At 37.4% G+C, this 16503-nt stretch overlaps 1 protein-coding gene across 2 annotated transcripts in view; it reads left to right on the plus strand.

Moving 5' to 3' along the window:
• Nucleotides 1-16503, plus strand: part of CRIM1 (cysteine rich transmembrane BMP regulator 1) — a 175092-nt gene that overhangs the window by 155500 nt on the left and 3089 nt on the right. For both annotated transcript variants that reach the window (XM_041476809.1, XM_041476810.1), the window contains exons 11-16: nucleotides 2330-2539; nucleotides 6751-6966; nucleotides 8712-8933; nucleotides 13346-13540; nucleotides 14536-14658; nucleotides 16048-16235. In XM_041476809.1, the coding sequence (XP_041332743.1) occupies nucleotides 2330-2539; nucleotides 6751-6966; nucleotides 8712-8933; nucleotides 13346-13540; nucleotides 14536-14658; nucleotides 16048-16235 (1154 nt within the window). The remainder of the gene's footprint in view (nucleotides 1-2329; nucleotides 2540-6750; nucleotides 6967-8711; nucleotides 8934-13345; nucleotides 13541-14535; nucleotides 14659-16047; nucleotides 16236-16503) is intronic.

Here is a 16503-nt window from a genome sequence, read left to right on the forward strand (position 1 = left end):
CTGCCAGAAATAGCTTGTGCTAGGATTAATAGAACCATAGAAGTACGGGCTGGAGGAGTACCCTGACAAACTGAGAGTCCACTCCTTTACCCTTGCATAAAATAGAGTGTATCTGGATAATCCTTGGCAGATGTTTGTCTAAGATTTAATTTATTAAGAATCTCCACTTTCAAAAGATGTAAAAAACCAGAAAAAAACAGAAAGAGGAAAAAAAAAAAACAAACCTTTCTAAAATAGTGTTTTCTTGTGGTTAGAAATATATGACATTTTAAAATGAATTTTCTAAAATTACTATCTCCCTTTATACATATTGAACTGGTTACTTCTTGTCCTGAGCTTAGCAGACATGGAGCAGCTAAGCACCATTCCCTTTAGAATTCTTGCAATATTTAAGGGGTTACAACTGGAGACTTATAAACATTTTTTGGGTGGGAAATGGGTTTCTAAGTCAAACAAACCCAGTTACTGTAGTCTCTCCTCACAGTTCAAAAATTTGATACTGTGCTTTAGGCATAGTAAAATCTTCAGATTCATAGAAGTAGTAGTGCTATATTTAAATTTACAGTGGTCCTGTACTTCTGTCTTACATTGAACTTGCCTCTTCTGCAGTGGTATCACATTACACACTTCCTTTCCTTGTGAACTACTGTATCTCAGATCATTTCAACCATACCTCTAGTTAGCTACCTACTCCCATTTTGTGTTTACACATTACATTTTTTCAAATATTAGCTTTTGTACTAATTGTTTTCACTTTTCAATTTTTAATTACAATCTCAGTTTGTGAACTTAATTTTGAGTACCTCCTTATGAATGTTTCTCCAAATTATGGAGTGTACTTTAGAATATTTCAGGAAAAGAGTCTGATTGCTTCAGATACCCTTTTCCAGTGCTAAATAAGCAAAGCCTCACTATCTAGGACTTCTGAGTGTCAATAATAATTTTAATATAGAGCAGTGTTCTAGCGATATTAATTCAAATCATTATTTAAATACTTTGATACTAAATTATGAAAGTAGAGTAACTGAATTTAAGTTTTTTTCATAGTATTTCTGTTCATGCAACAGGATGAAGTCTGTTCTAAGAAGTATTTTATCCTTATGCAGCATTTTTGTTTAGTTCACAAAATGGTATAATAATGTAACTTCTGTGCATTGGATTTCTATTCTGATAATGTGCCTCAAACTAACTTTGTACCATCTGCTTGTGAAATCATCTTTGATAGATCTGCCACAGCTGAAGAAGTGCTGACCTACATACTAGTGTGCAAAAAACAAAACCAAAAAAAAAAAAAAAACCACCAAAAAACACCCTAACCAACCAAAAAAGCAACATGCAAAAAAGCCGAACACTTCCTAAAATTACATGTAAACATTACTACTTCTCATACATTATCCTTTTTTTAAAGACAATGAAATTAGTACAATAACATTATATATATGTCAGCAGAACATGGCTGACATATCACTGAAAACAAGTCAGTTCACTGACAAACTGATCCTGCATCCTTCATCATAATAGTGATGTGGATGAGGGAGTGTTTAGCTCTAAATTCACGCTGTTGATTAACAAAGAATATATTGAGGCTGAATCCTGCAGCACTTAAATACCCCTTAAGATACAAATGAAACTTTACCCCCCTAGACCAACTGCTTGTGTGTTCTGACAGTATGCAAATAATGCCACAGTCTAAGCTGCTGTATTCTCATCTCAGTGAAAGAGAAAATAAATAAGGGAAGAAATTATCATCATTCTCTTCCAAATATCTCATTTGTTTGAGTAATATAAACAAATAATTTCTCACAGGAAGTACTTTATGGAATATTTCCAGTATCTACCATTACCCTGTTAGCACCTGATTGCAATTTTTTATCATTTGCAAGACCATTCATAGCTCATTTAAATGTTTTTATATTCTACTTGCTATCAGAAACATTATAGATAATCTAATGTGCTATGGTATTTAAATATTTCATTTTAAATATGCTTCATGCTATCTGCTATTTCCCTTCATTGCATTTCTCCTTTTACTTACGTTATTTAGACACTACTATATTTCTGGTTGATTAAAAAAAGTATAGGTTCAACAGAAGGAAGTGACTATATTTTCCAAGGAAATACTACAGGAACTTCTACTACATCCTATTTCCCCCTTCAGTGAACCTCTTAGTTGTTTCCTGTGTTTTAATTTAAATGTAAATGATAGAACTACTATTTACTTGGTCTTATATGTGCTTTAAAAATAAATGCAGCCCAGTCACAAAGTTGGTGTTTCTTCCTAAGCAAGAGATGCTTATCAGGACACCCCATTTTTCTTTGGTTTTTGCAGAGGCAACAGCTTCTCTTATGCCTCCTGTTAAAGCAGGCTCCTGCCTGTCCATGGATGGGCGCCGGCACGAGAATGAGGAGAGCTGGCACGATGGCTGCAGGGAATGTTACTGTCATAATGGACGGGAAATGTGTGCCTTGATCACCTGCCCCGTTCCCAGCTGTGCCAACCCCACCATACATCCAGGGCAGTGTTGTCCATCATGTCCAGGTAAACCATGATTCCTTCTACATGCTTTGTAATCAACTTTCATTTCACTTGTGTTCTGTTTCTTAATACATTAAAATAATCTCATGCATACTTTAGTAGTAGGCAGAGATGAAGGTTTCTATGCCCTAATGTAACATGATGAGTTACTGTCATTAAGTTCTCAGCTGTGGAAAATGGGAATTTACATATTTAAAGCATATGCAAATTGTGGGTCCTAACATGTTAATCTTTGACACACTGGAATCTTTAAACTAGCAAAAGTAAGTAAAAGTTTCTAGTCTGTAACCTATAATAGCAAGTATTGTAATAAGCCATTACATTTTCATTTTTGATTTTAAAGTGGAGTTTTATTAAAATGTATCATCTAATGTATGTTGGTGGTATAGGAGCCTGAGGGAAGGCTCCTATGCCACCAGCAGTAGATTATTTCAATACTTTCAGTGGAAAGGCCAAGTACAGTTTATATGGCATTCCAATATCATATAATATGGGAAATATCTATGAAAAAGTATGGGTAGAATGTAAGATTAATGCCCTCTATTTTCAGAATTATTATTCAGAAATATTATAGTATTTTATGTGCTAAGTAGATTAATTTGTAATACAGTGATATTGTCTATGACTTTATTGGAACTCATGTTAGGAGTAAGAACAATGGGGCTCATGAAGCTTCTGTAAGTAGAGAGCAGTAAGACAGTATTAGCAGGATAGAAGCAATTATGAACTTCTTCTAATTATTTGTAAAGAACAGGAAATCCTAGGGGCAAAATAAGCAGATTCTCTTTCTGAAAGTGACAGAGAACAGTGCATCCTCCTGGTGACCTAAGATAACTGATCTCTTTAGATTGCTGAGACAAATGGTGATCTCCAATCCAGTTCACTCCTTGTGGTAACTGGAAAAATCAGTAAGTCCCCAGAAAGATGGAAGATTCCAAAGGGTCTCTCTCTCTTTCAGCCTTTTCACAATGATTTGTGTAGTATTGTAGGGGATTATATACTTTATATGGATGGGGGCAGGTTAACATCAGTCTTGCCTTATATAAGCAAACAAGATTCAAGATTTAAAATGTATGGTGTTTCCTCCAGTTCCAGTAATTCTCTTGTTAGGTCCCCAAGAGTCATCCTTAACTTCATTCTAATGTCAGCACACTTGAGCATCTTGATTTACTGAACACCTCAGAGCATCTTGTTTACATGCACAGAACACCTCAGAGCATTCAAATAAGAGTAATGGTAATTTTGCTCTTTCAGCTGGCCAGCAGCTAGTTACTTTGTGTATAGAGAGTAAGTCTGGGTAAATTCATTCACAAGCCTAGTGTTCAGTTTGTGGAAGAAAAGTCAATATAAAGTTAGCAGAGCTATTATCTCATACCATACATTTCTTGTGGATGAGATCAACATTTGATTCTGAGCATCAGCAATGTCAATCTCTTTTATAAAAGAGCAGTTGCTTAACCAGCAGTGTATATTCCTTCAGGAGAGAGGGTCTGCAGAGGTTTCTCTGTCTGACATCAATCCTGCTTTCAAGACACTGATCACCTAGCTTCTGTGTAAGCAAAGTCAAGTATAGGAATTACTACAGCCAAATTACTCTGTGTGATTTTTTTTTTCCCCACTGAGGTCTTGTATTTGTTAGAAATAATGCTGATTTTATTTTGCAACATACTGGTTCCCCACTGATGATGTTAAATATATATCATGGCTTTAAGTAGATTGGAATGCAGTTTGGAATTGTGAGACTGAGAGCATGTCACTCAAATGTATCTGCCATAAGGATAGAGTAATTAGCAGTCCTGATGTACTGGGTTTGGAATTGCACTCTTAACCTATTCACAGGGAAGTGGCAGCTCTCAGAGATCATTTTGCAAACTGAAAAAAAAAAAAAAGTGTGGTTACATTCAATTTCACATTTAGTTTTCAGCAGAGCAAGGTATACATTGAGTGCTAAAACATCCCTATAATCATGTTTCTATATATTAAGAGGTTTATACGGATCATCACAATACTTGTAAAAATCTTAAGGTTTCCTGTAGGGTTTAAAAGTCATTACTTGCTACTGTTCCACAGAACCATGCTATGTGGAAAGTGTGATTTGTTTGACCAATTGTTTCTTGAGGTAATGTCGTTGCACATATGTGGCACTTCAGTTGCAGTGATACAACATTATCAGTGCTGCTAAGGGGGCAGCAGGCAACATATACAGCAGTGCTATCTGGTTGTGCTTTTCTGATCAGGAACAGTAATGAGCTGTAGCAAAACAGGCCTGTGACTTTGCAGAAAGCTAAATGCAAAGGAGATGACTCAGAAAATGTCCCGAAAATCTTAGTATTGCCTTTGCCATGGTGAGTTAAGATGCCATTGCATAACTTGTAATATACTGAAATAAAAATCTAACAGTGACAAGGCAGCAGACTAGCAATCTTATTTCAGGTAAATGCTGCTGAATCATGTATGTGGTCCATAAATGTAAGCAATTAGAAAAGCATGGCATAAGCAAATTGGTAAAAGATAAAATAATCCCCTGATAGAAAAGCACAGGTACGTTGTGAATAGAGTGAGATCAGCCAGAGCCAGCTTCCTTGAGTTCTACCTATCATTCTCCTGAAATGAAAGCAAACAATTGGGTGGCATTTCCTCTTTTTGGCAGTGTCATAGAGCAAAGGGCACAAATGCCATTCTCCAGACAGGAACAGCAGTGCTAGAAACATGAAAAGAAGCCACAAGCACTTTGTGAGCCTTGGCCTGCCTAAATGACTAAAGGAGCTGCTGTACACTTAGTTTTTCTCTCCTTAACCAAGATATTTGGGTTAGGATGATGTTCACATTAGGCATCATTATAAAGAAGTAGGAGAGAGCACCTTCAGAAAGTGGTTTAGAGATGTAGCACAATTAGCAAGAAATCACTTTTTTCTTCTCCTCCATTCATAGCATAGGAAACCTGAGGAGGTTCAGCTCTTAACAGAGGCACCTAACTTAGCTGTCTAATGTTAAATGTGTTGAATTCAGGCTGAAGGACATCACTTATAAGCAGCCTGAAGCTTCACTTTCAAAGCCTGTAGCTTTCAAACTCATGGCTTCTGCAGCTGAAAAAACATGGTGTGTGAGCCATCTTGGTATCTATGTATAATGCATGGAAAAAGCTGGTGGACCCACTGCAGGTCCAAAACAACCAGCATGGTAGGCAGGCAACTATTACTGCCCTTATTGCCCCCAGTACAGGATAGGCTTCAAAGGATTTTAAGCAGGCTGAGGATGGTGGCATAACCATTGCTTGATGGTAAGTGCTTAAGCAGTCAAGGTACCAGACAGGTTTCTTTATTTATCTTTTAAAACACCAAGAGGTGAAGAGTTCCTCCTTTTTTTTTTTAATACCCCAGAGGCTGGAGGACACTCATGCTGAAAAAAGGAAACAGTTTCACTTCCTTCCTTAATATGAAAGAGGTCGAAATTGTTCTCTAAACTACTGGGGTGAATCTTTTAGCCAGGGCTGCAGTGATGTAATCAATTGTTTGAAAAGAAAGTAAGGTTCATTTATTGAGATACAATTATTGGAAAGATGAGGCTACACACTGTGGCATTCCCTTATATCCAGGGGGGGTTTTTCAAATATGGCAGATACTTTTTTTTTATGGAACAGTGATGAAGCACTTCCATCGATGTTAAGTGCTTATACATTTTTAGGGAACTGGGGGAGTGGATTCTGTGTTTTGCTTTTTCTTTTCTGGTGGGTTGGGGTTTTGAGGGGGGGTTGTTTGGGTCTGGTTTTTTTAATGTAGCATCTAATGATACAGATGATCTAGACACATATCTGTTGGGAAACTTAACCTTTACCTGGACTTCCTAAATCCCAGAGAAGAAGCTTACTTATCCATCCTTTCAGGAGCTGAAGTTAATATTTAGCAGTTAAGAAACTGTCTGATCAACTGTCTCTTGGAATTTCTAAATCACATGTTTGTTTTTTATCTGAAATGCCAAGAACACTTGAAGTTATCTCTGATTTATATTAACTTTATTCAGACTGATTCAAATTGTTTCTTGTTTATATATTTCCCATTTTTCATGAGATGCCATAAAGTCAAAAGAGAATTCTTCATTAAGAATAACTTATATATGTATTTTCAATAATAACAGAAATTCTTCACCTTGTGTACAGTTGTTAATTATAAGATTCACAGTTGATTTTGCCTCTCTTCCAATTCCATTTTTCCCAGATGAAATAATAGTGCAAAAACCAGAGCTTACCAGTCCATCAATCTGTCATGCTCCTGGTGGGGAATATTTTGTAGAAGGAGAGACATGGAACATTGATTCTTGCACACAATGCACATGCCACAGTGGACGTGTCCTGTGTGAGACTGAAGTCTGTCCACCCCTTCTTTGCCAAAACCCCACCCGCACACAGGACTCCTGCTGCCCACAGTGCCCAGGTATGTGCTGACAGCCAGCTTTCATCAGAGCCCTCCCTTGCTCTGAGGATGTCTGATGTTTCAGTAAGAGAATGCTTCAGTGTGTGCTCAGGTGGTTGTTGTGGTGCCTTTGTTCTTCAGCAGTTTGGAGTGACAGCCTGCAGTTCTGTAATTCAAACTTGACTGTGTGTGAGAGATCTTATGTGTAAAGGAGAGTTGTGGCCCTGAACTTGGAAAATCTTGAAGGCAATCTAATGATGTAGGAGTTGTGTAAAGAACCAGTATCCTTGGAAGGTTTATGAAATATGCACTCCTTTATGGAGACATGCAGGATTAGAGAAACTTTGAAAGCAATCAACGTGTTAGGTAGATACAGGCTTGTTTCTTTTTCTTTCTGCACACCTTGGCTTCTATGAACCATTTTATTATTATCTTGCCTATTTGGGATTTGGTCTCAAAAATTGGTCTCTGTTTGCTTTTACCTTCACATGGTGTCATTCTGAGAGTGATTTGAAGGCAGCTGAGTAATATCAAAGCATTCCAGCCTGGCAGGCATGCCAGACTCCTCCTAGACTGCCTCACAGTGTCAAGAAGATAACAGGATTTGCTTTCCCCCAAGGAAAGATATTCAATTACAAATGAACATAAATTCCTATTTTACATAGCAAATGGGGAGGTTCATTGCTGTGGAAGTTTAGTACAAACCTGTAAATTGCATGTAAACTCACTAAAAAACATGCCTTTATTCAAATCAAAATTTTAAAATTTACTTTAGGAAAAAATAGAAGTTAGGTTTTGCCATTAGATTTTGCTACAAGGTATTTGTTTGGGTTTGGGAGTGGGGCTATTTTCCTGACAAAACATTTTGTGATATTTTGTAATTTACAAATTACCTTTGTAAACAAGGTAGCCAGTTCTCCTGACTTTTTTTTTTCATTATTAATAACGAACATTTGCTTAATTCAAAATACTCTTTCAGAGGAGCTGATCTTTCCTCACTGGTATTTAATAAGCTTAGTCTCATAGCTTAATGCAGGTAGATTGAGACCCTGATCTCAGTGCTCTTATGAATCCTTTCTTTTCTTCTCTTTTTCTTAGTCCTGTTTCTTGACCTGTAATGTGTGTTAAGGTACAGCTTCATTGCAGGAATATGTCTCCCCCATGGACGGGCATGACAATTAAAGCAAACCATTGGCATCAGGCTGAAGCACAATCAAGTTCCATTTGTTTCTCAACAGCTTATAATTAGCTCATCTAAGGCCACTAGTGAAGGTGACAGCAGCATAATAGCTTTTCACTTTGCATCATTCAAAGACTTGAGCTGATGTGGTAGAAGATGGCATTCAGGTTTTAGATTTAAAATTTAGTCTCTCTTGTTTGAGATTAATTCCTGCACACCATGCAGTTTGGAGCATTCAGAGTCACTTTCTGAGAGGCTGCTTCTGATGGCGATTGTTTTTCTCTTTGCTCTCCTTTTTCCAGGTTTTTTTTCTTTTTTCATTTTTTTTCTTGCTTTATTTTCTTTTTTTTTTTTTTTCTTTTTTTGAGTGAACTCAATAAAGGTCTAAATAAGCATTGTGCTAGAGCATATCCTGAGGTCTTCATCCCACATAAGACCTGAAGAGGCATGAGGCTCTGTTCTTCTGAAGTAGTGAGCCAATGTGTAACAATTCCATTGTGTTCTTCAAGAGTGAACCCCCTGTTAAGGAGCTCTGAGAGAAGTGACCCACTGTAAGTTAAATAACCTAATCTCTTTATATTTACAGATGAGACTCTTCAGCCCTCTCCGTCAAGCAATGAGAGCATGCCCAGTTACTGCAAAAACGATGAGGGAGATATTTTTCTGACAGCTGAGTCCTGGAAGCCCAATGTCTGCACTAGCTGCATTTGCATGGATGGTGTGATTAGATGCTACTCTGAGTCTTGCCCACCAGTATCCTGTGAGAGACCTGTTTTGAGAAAGGGACAGTGTTGTCCTTACTGTATTGGTGAGTAAATAAAAATAGTTGAGAACTTGCTGTTCCCTTCTTGGGAATAAGACAGAAGTTTACTTCCAAACTGAAATGCCTTCCCTGAGATGCAGTCTATGCCAGTCACCAGTCAAACTGGAGAGTGAAGTCTGCATAGGGAGCCTTGAGGATCATGATTTGTGGTTTTTAGGTAGAAGAGCATACAGATATACTTCTAATTTGCCTACAAACTCCAGAGGCCATCCTCCTGGAGTCTTGGTAAGATGCCTTATTGGATGAAGATGTTACAAAAAATTTATTTTATTTAAAGGAATATCTGCCAGGTAACACATATGTCAAGATTTATGTGATAATAAGAGGAAAACATTAATTAAGACTGCAGAAGATGAGATGAAGCATTCTGAAATTTCACATAATAGAGAACTCTTAATAAGGCATCTAAATTAAAATACAGGGGAAAATGGAATTTCATTAATGATAATATCTTTGAGATAAAAATGGGGAAAATACATATTTTTTTAAATGCTGAAAATGGATAAAGAATTAGGGCCATGCACTGGTGTTGAATTTACCTGAAGTAAATGGTAGTTGCTGTAGACAGTGAAAATTTTCAGGCATTTTTAAAGTAGCAAAATTGGAAATTACTGATCACTTTTCCATTGTGTGTTGAATAGGAGTATTTATATACAGATGACTTCTTTTGTGAGTTCACAGTAACTACAAAGGCTGTAGAATAGAAGCTGCTGGTAGAGAAAAATTGTATAATGAACTTACTAAATTTAATCTTTGTAGCATTGTTGGAAAGCATTCAAAGGTTACTTCCCTTCATTTGCAAAAGTAGTAGGGAGAGATACAGTAAAAAAGAACAGTAAGAAGGCATATAAGAAAATTGATGGGCTTTAAATATTTAATTGAACATGTGAGTCAACTTGCCCATCTATAAACAAAGCAGTCCTTCATCAGAAAGTGGTAGAAAGATTTTGAAGTATGTTCAGACATTGACACAACTCTTGAAATCTTTATATCCTTGCAGATAGAATAGCTTTAGTAACAGGTGATACAGTTTTATATGATGTACAAGGAATTCTATGGAAGAATGCCTGGGAAAGTTACAAAGCATCCAAGCTTCAGTTGCCTTTGGAACCCTACTTAGATTCCTGATGAGGACATTTTGAGGCAGAAGGGCACTGTTAATCCTATTACTATTTCTTCTCATGGTTTGCATACAAAATGGGGAGAATTTAAAGTTTACTTGACAACTTTCTGCAATCTTTTCTTCCACTGAGTCTGAACCGTAAAATAATTTTAATCCAGAAAACATTTTAACATTAAAAAAGAATATAGAGTGTTTGAAAGTTGGGCAATCAAACCAATAGAGTCAGAACACAAGCCTTAATACTGCACTGGAGAATTCTGTGGGTGAGGAGGGGATGCACCAGGGGAACTTGTGCAGTATGAACTACAAAAATGAAACCTTTAAAACCCTACAACTTGCATGTCAGGTTTGCAAATATATACACAGAGCATGTAGACATAGCTTTAATTCATTTACTTTGAATCCTGTATAGTTGTATAATATTGCAAATACTTAAATCTGTGAGCTATGAAAACTTAATGGTTTTTTTTTAGTAGCAACTACTCAGTAAAGCAAAATGTAGTTGCCAGATTTTAATTAACACTCAGATGTAAAGATTTTCAGTGATGCTACATTTTATTAAACCATGTTGTCCTATGTAGTCAGAATGGGGTTTTTTTCTTTAAATAACTGAGAATCATAGAAACTTAACTTTTTTTTATGGTTCCCATGAATTATATATACTCTTGCATGCAAGACAAGTCGGGTCATGCACTTAATTTTCATCTTTCTGGTTCTTACTTTCTTCATTTTTGAGAACTGTGAAGCACATCTTTGTACAGATTCTTTTTAATTATTTTTATGCAATACTTGATAAAATGTTTAAAATCATAGAATCATTTAGGCTGGAAGATCTTAGAGGTCTAAGATCAACGAGTCCAGCTGTTAACCCTTCATTGCCAAGTCTACCACTAGATCATGTCCTCAAATGCTGTGTCTATACATTTATTAAATACCCCTAGGGATGGTGATTCAGTCACTTCTTTGGGCATAGGCAAACTCTGTGGAATTAGGCCTTCTTCATTTTTTGAAATTTCAAAAATTATGGAGGATTTTAGCACTGCATTATTTATTCTGCTTCTTTCTGGATCCAGTTTGTATATACTCAACTTCGTAATTTTACAGTCATGGATGCTTTGTTGTTTGACTCTTCATCCTGTGTGTTCAACATTCATCTTTCTCATGCAAAGAAAGATTACTTTGGAAAGATAACCTTCTAGTTTAGAGAGGATAAAGGGATAGCTCTTTGGTTAGAGACAAGATTAGTCTTCTGCAGAAAACAGAGCAGACTGTCCAGTCATTTACCAGATGAGACTGATTTTCTGGTGCAGCTAGAAGAAACTGGGTAGAGCAAGACACTGAACTGTGGTTTTGTATGTGGGTTTCTTACTTCAAGCCTGTCTTGTTTCCACTGTCCTTGAGGGCCTGTTGGTGTTGTGGCCCTTATCTTCATCCTTGTTTATACTTTCATAGAGAGGGACACCAGAATAGGAGACAGTCACAGGATAGTACTTTAAAATTTTCTCTTGAGGTTCAAAGGTACAGCACCATAATTGTGATTTTACCTTTGCTCATTCTTCTAAAAAATATTTGCTGAATAAAATTGTGAAGTGTTCTTCACAAATTTGGAAAAAATCTGAGCAAGTTAAAGGACTTTTCCAGACAAACCAGCTGCAGAATTGAAGAAGGTGTCCTACGTGAAGCAAGGTAACATTTTGGGAGCTAATCTGAATGGGCCAAGAGTGCTAACGTTTAGGTCTGCATAGGTAATGAGCAGCAGAGGCACACTCAGGCAGTGTGCCTTGCCCCATCCCCAGACACACCTTCCTAACACAGGGTTCTGCTGGCTCTCTATGCCAAAATGCACATCAGCTAAGAAAGAACCTAATATCCTTCCTGCAGCTGGCCACCATCTTTTCCTCCCACTCTTCCTTTCCCATGCCCACACCACATTCACTTAAAAAATCTACTTGGAGAGGTTGAGAGCCACACTAAAAGCCATGCAAGCCGTGAGATATCAAGGACCTCGGGAACCATTTATGCTTTTCAGATAATTCCACTAATGTTTTCACAATGATACTTCTTGCTGGTCTTCTTTTGTATTTGAGTTTACTCTCTCAGATCTGTTGGACTGGTCTGCTGACTGCTAGCCTTGTTATTCCAGACTATTTCTCTATTACGTTGTCACTAATCAAAACCTTTACTCATGGCCAAAATATATAATAAGGCTGACATAGGGCAAATATGTCTAACTGGCATACTTAGAGATGTCATCTGAGAGAATGTTAAACCAGTATTTATCTGAAAGTTTAAGAAGTTTATTATTTAATTCTGTTATCTCATTCATATGTTTAATGTGCAAGCTCATGTCATCAGCAGGTTTCATAACAATTATTGCCTCTAAGAAACAAAGGTAGGAGGAAGCTAAGATGAAAATAAAGCACTGCTTAGCTTTTGGAGTTTCTGCTGTGTTGTTTTTTTGCTATCCTTAAAGTGCTCCAGCACCAAAAAACATCCTAGGCTAAGCAATTCATTACTTCCTTCTTAGTGAAATACTTTTACTGCAGACCACCTAAAAGGCTTGCATAGGATGCAACATTAAAAAGTGGTGTATTGAATGCCTAGGCAGAAAGATCACATCAATTTCCAATTTATATAATATTAACCATTAAAAAATGTGCTGGCTTTAGTTATTGCTCTTTTCCTGGGGTTTTCCATTGATGCAGTTGTAGGCAATTATCAGATCCCCTTCAAATATGTTTTATCATTACAGTCTAAGCACTTCTACTTATTTCACCTGAGAGTTGCTCCAATCCTTCTTGGCATCCTGCCTAATCTGCTTTTTTAAGTATTCTAGACAGAGTTCATCGTTCTTGAGCTTTGGTCGTTAGAAATTTAGGTAGTTACGGGTTTGGGGTTATTTTAGCTTAACAGGATTGACTAAGAAACAAGGAGGAAGATGAGTAGTTGGTAGCCTCAAACAGTCAAAGGGAATGAATTTTTCATCATTTTCACAGCACTTTTGATATCATCTTTTCATGTCCCAATCATCCATCCTCTAGCCTCTTGCATTAAGAAAATGAGGAGAAGCAGCCCAGGCTAATTATGTACTTCATAAAGAAAGAGAAATTACATCTTTTTCACAAAGATTTTCTTCAAAGATGAAGAGAAGATCTTTTCATTACATCTGGGATTTCTTTGTGGCAACTGTTTTGCTTTTGTGTGTAGAAAAGAAATCCGATTTGTGTGTAATTGGCTGTTACTACATGATCACAGCACTGTTTTCCTTCCACAGAAGATACAGTTCCAAAGAAAGTGGTCTGCCACTTCAGTGGAGAAACGTACGCAGACGAGGAACGCTGGGACATTGACAGCTGCACACACTGCTACTGCCTGCAGGGTCAGACTCTCTGCTCCACTGTCAGCTGCCCACCTCTGCCTTGTGCTGAGCCCATCAACGTGGAGGGAAGCTGCTGTCCCATGTGTCCAGGTAATGTGATGTGACAGCCCAGTTTATTGTCGTGCTGGTTTCCTAGGGCCGATAATAAGGTTTTTTAATTGGGTTTTGAATGGCAGTCCATGTTTGAACAGCAACACAAAGGCAACAGACTTTTAGACTTAAGGAAAATTAATATTCTTAACAGATAGGCACATTGTGCAAAAATGTAGTTTGAATTTCACTTATTCTGAGAACTGTGAACTGAAAAATTACTTGCTTGCCCCTGTTTTGTCCTTTCACAAGGCTATGGAAATATGTTAATGAAGTGGGAAACTTAATGTCCTTACATCTCTGCAGATTATGTCACAGTGATTAACATTTCTGTCTTTTCTGAGAGTGTTGGTTACTTTTCAAATATCACATTGCTTTATTTTTCACTTTAACTTGACTTAAAAACAATGTGACATTTTCTTAGCTATGGGCACAAGGGGCATAAGAATTGCAAGAGGTTTTTAATGTGAATCCTGATATACTTCTGCAGAAGTTTGCTCACTTTATTCAGTCAGCTGGTAACTTCTTCTGACAGGACAACTGGGGAAATTCAGCAGTACCCCTTTTTGCAATTCCCCTCCTTTGAGGTTTACAAAAAAAAGCAAGGCAAAGAAACCGGTAGAGACTGTTTATATGTATCAGCTGGGAAGATGTAGCCTTCCCTTCATTTTTGCAGGGGGGGTTTTGTTGGGTATCACAGAGGAGCAAGCCTGTAGTAAAGCATGTATTCTGAGATGGTATTTTTAAAAGCAAGTTTGTCCACACCAGTCCTTTGTCCCATTCACATTATGACAATGGCAACAGGCATGTATCCCATATACAATATGGAATAAGTTTTCAAACAAAATCCCAGGCTAATAATGAAAATTCCAAAAAACTAAAAGAAATTAAAGGACAAAGCACTGGAAATGGGCAAGTGTATTTCCTCAGTTAAGAGCAGCACTGAAATGTTAAGCAGCCTGCAACTTTCGAAAGACATTTTTCTCATTTCACAGAGATGTATGTACCTGACCCCACTAACATCCCCATTGAGAAGACAAATCATCGAGGAGATGTTGAACTAGAAGTACCAAACTGGCCAACACCGAGTGAAAATGATATAATCCACATTCACAGAGGTCAGATCTGATATAGACCAGGATAACTTAGGACTGTGTTTATTCCCCATGTTTTAATGTGTTTGCTTTTTCTATTCAAGGAGCAGTTGTATCTGAGAATATTCTTCAGTGCATAATTCAGTGCAGTACATGAATTTTGCTTTGAGTAAAGATGAGTCAGTCAATTAAATTATATTTACACATTTTGGTTTCATTATCACTCCATGTTCTGCACAGAAGAAACAACTGTGTTGGTATGATGGAGTTCTACAAAATTAAGAATACAACAAAATGATGAATCAGAAATGATTCTTGGGTGTGTTTTCTGATTCAAAAACTAGAAAGCAGGCCATTGGAGTTGCTAGACCTTCATTTGATCCATTTGACATTCTCAGGAATAGATGAAGAGGCAAAAACATGTACCACAGCTCAGCATATATCACAGCTGTGATGTCAGACCTTAGACAAAAAACCACCTCAGGTATAGTGACACACAGCCAAAAACGTTATCTAAGGATGTAAATACTTAAATACCTCTTCTGTTTAAAACTACACTGTAGTATTATTGCAGCATAGAGGTAACATTGTGCCACAGTTTTTGTGAACCTGTTCTAATTGAAGGACAACCTAAACTTTTTTTAACCTGAGGATTTATTTTCTTTTAATCTGAGGATGATCTCATAGCATTCTATTGTTTGGAGAAAGGGTGCATGAAATGTAACTGTTTTACAAAGTTCTAAGCTTATGCTTTTATAATTCCAGCATTTTAATTTCTCAGGCATTAGTAGCTGGCTTGCAACTGTCCTGCCTGGGGATTATAAACACTCACTGCAAACTGAGGGAATTTTGTATATGTCATTGAAAGTTACCGTTCTTTGCAATTACACATAAAACTTGCTACAGTCTAGTAGACTGCCAACAGTCTGTTTTCACAGGCTGAGTGCTGCAGGTATTGTAATACACTCTCAACAGATGAGAGAGTGAACACATCGTACTTGTCCTATCAGTTTTTAAAAGTAAAAAAGAAAAAATTACTTTCATCCTAAGATTTTCAAGCTTTCCTCAGCCTGGAAACACAGTCTGATTTTTTTTTACAAGTGGGAATTTGGTTGTGATTAGATAAGATCATGCAAACAAAACGGCTTTAAGAGGTTATTGTCAGACTTGGTCATTGCTGTGCTTTAGATTTCCTTCTATCTCCTCTCTTTTTGATGGCCTTTTCCTGACTAATATAGTCCCTCTACAAGATACTAGCTGTTCTACTTTATGTAAATAAGGTGACATTGCAGGAGAGAAGGTCCAAATTCTTATGAGTGATGAGATGTACAACTGAGACTTCTATAATTACATTCTTCCTTGCAGGCCAGGCCCTTTTATAATTACTAACAAATGCTCCCAATTGCCCTGCAGACATGAACCATCTCCAGGGAGAATACCGGAGTGGCAGTGGGCCACACCCCAGCGAAGATGCATCCGTCAGCTCTGTTGCCTTGGTGACAATCCCAATCACGATAGCGCTGTTACTGATCATCGTGCTCCTGCTCATCAACCAGAAGAAGCAGTGGATTCCAGTGTCCTGCTACAAAGCTCCAACAAAGGTGCCGTGTCTATTTCCAGGCTATCCCATTTTTACGAAAGCAGGAACAAAACATTGTGGAAAATGTTAAGCAATAAAGAGGCTGTTAAAAGTCTGGGGAAAAAGCTGCTGCACATCTGGGGCAACCAGGTTAAGCCTTTGTGTGGTGCTGAATTAAGAGAGAACAAGTACAGCAGCCCAGCTGGGATATGAGAATATCAGAACTGCATTCAGAAGATGAAAAGTGGTGACTCTGAAGAGAGTGTTGGTCTGTTATTATGTCTGACATA

Source organism: Pyrgilauda ruficollis, unplaced genomic scaffold (genome assembly GCF_017590135.1).
Source record: "Pyrgilauda ruficollis isolate IOZ18807 unplaced genomic scaffold, ASM1759013v1 scaffold4, whole genome shotgun sequence".
NCBI classification, from domain to species: Eukaryota; Metazoa; Chordata; class Aves; order Passeriformes; family Passeridae; genus Pyrgilauda; species Pyrgilauda ruficollis.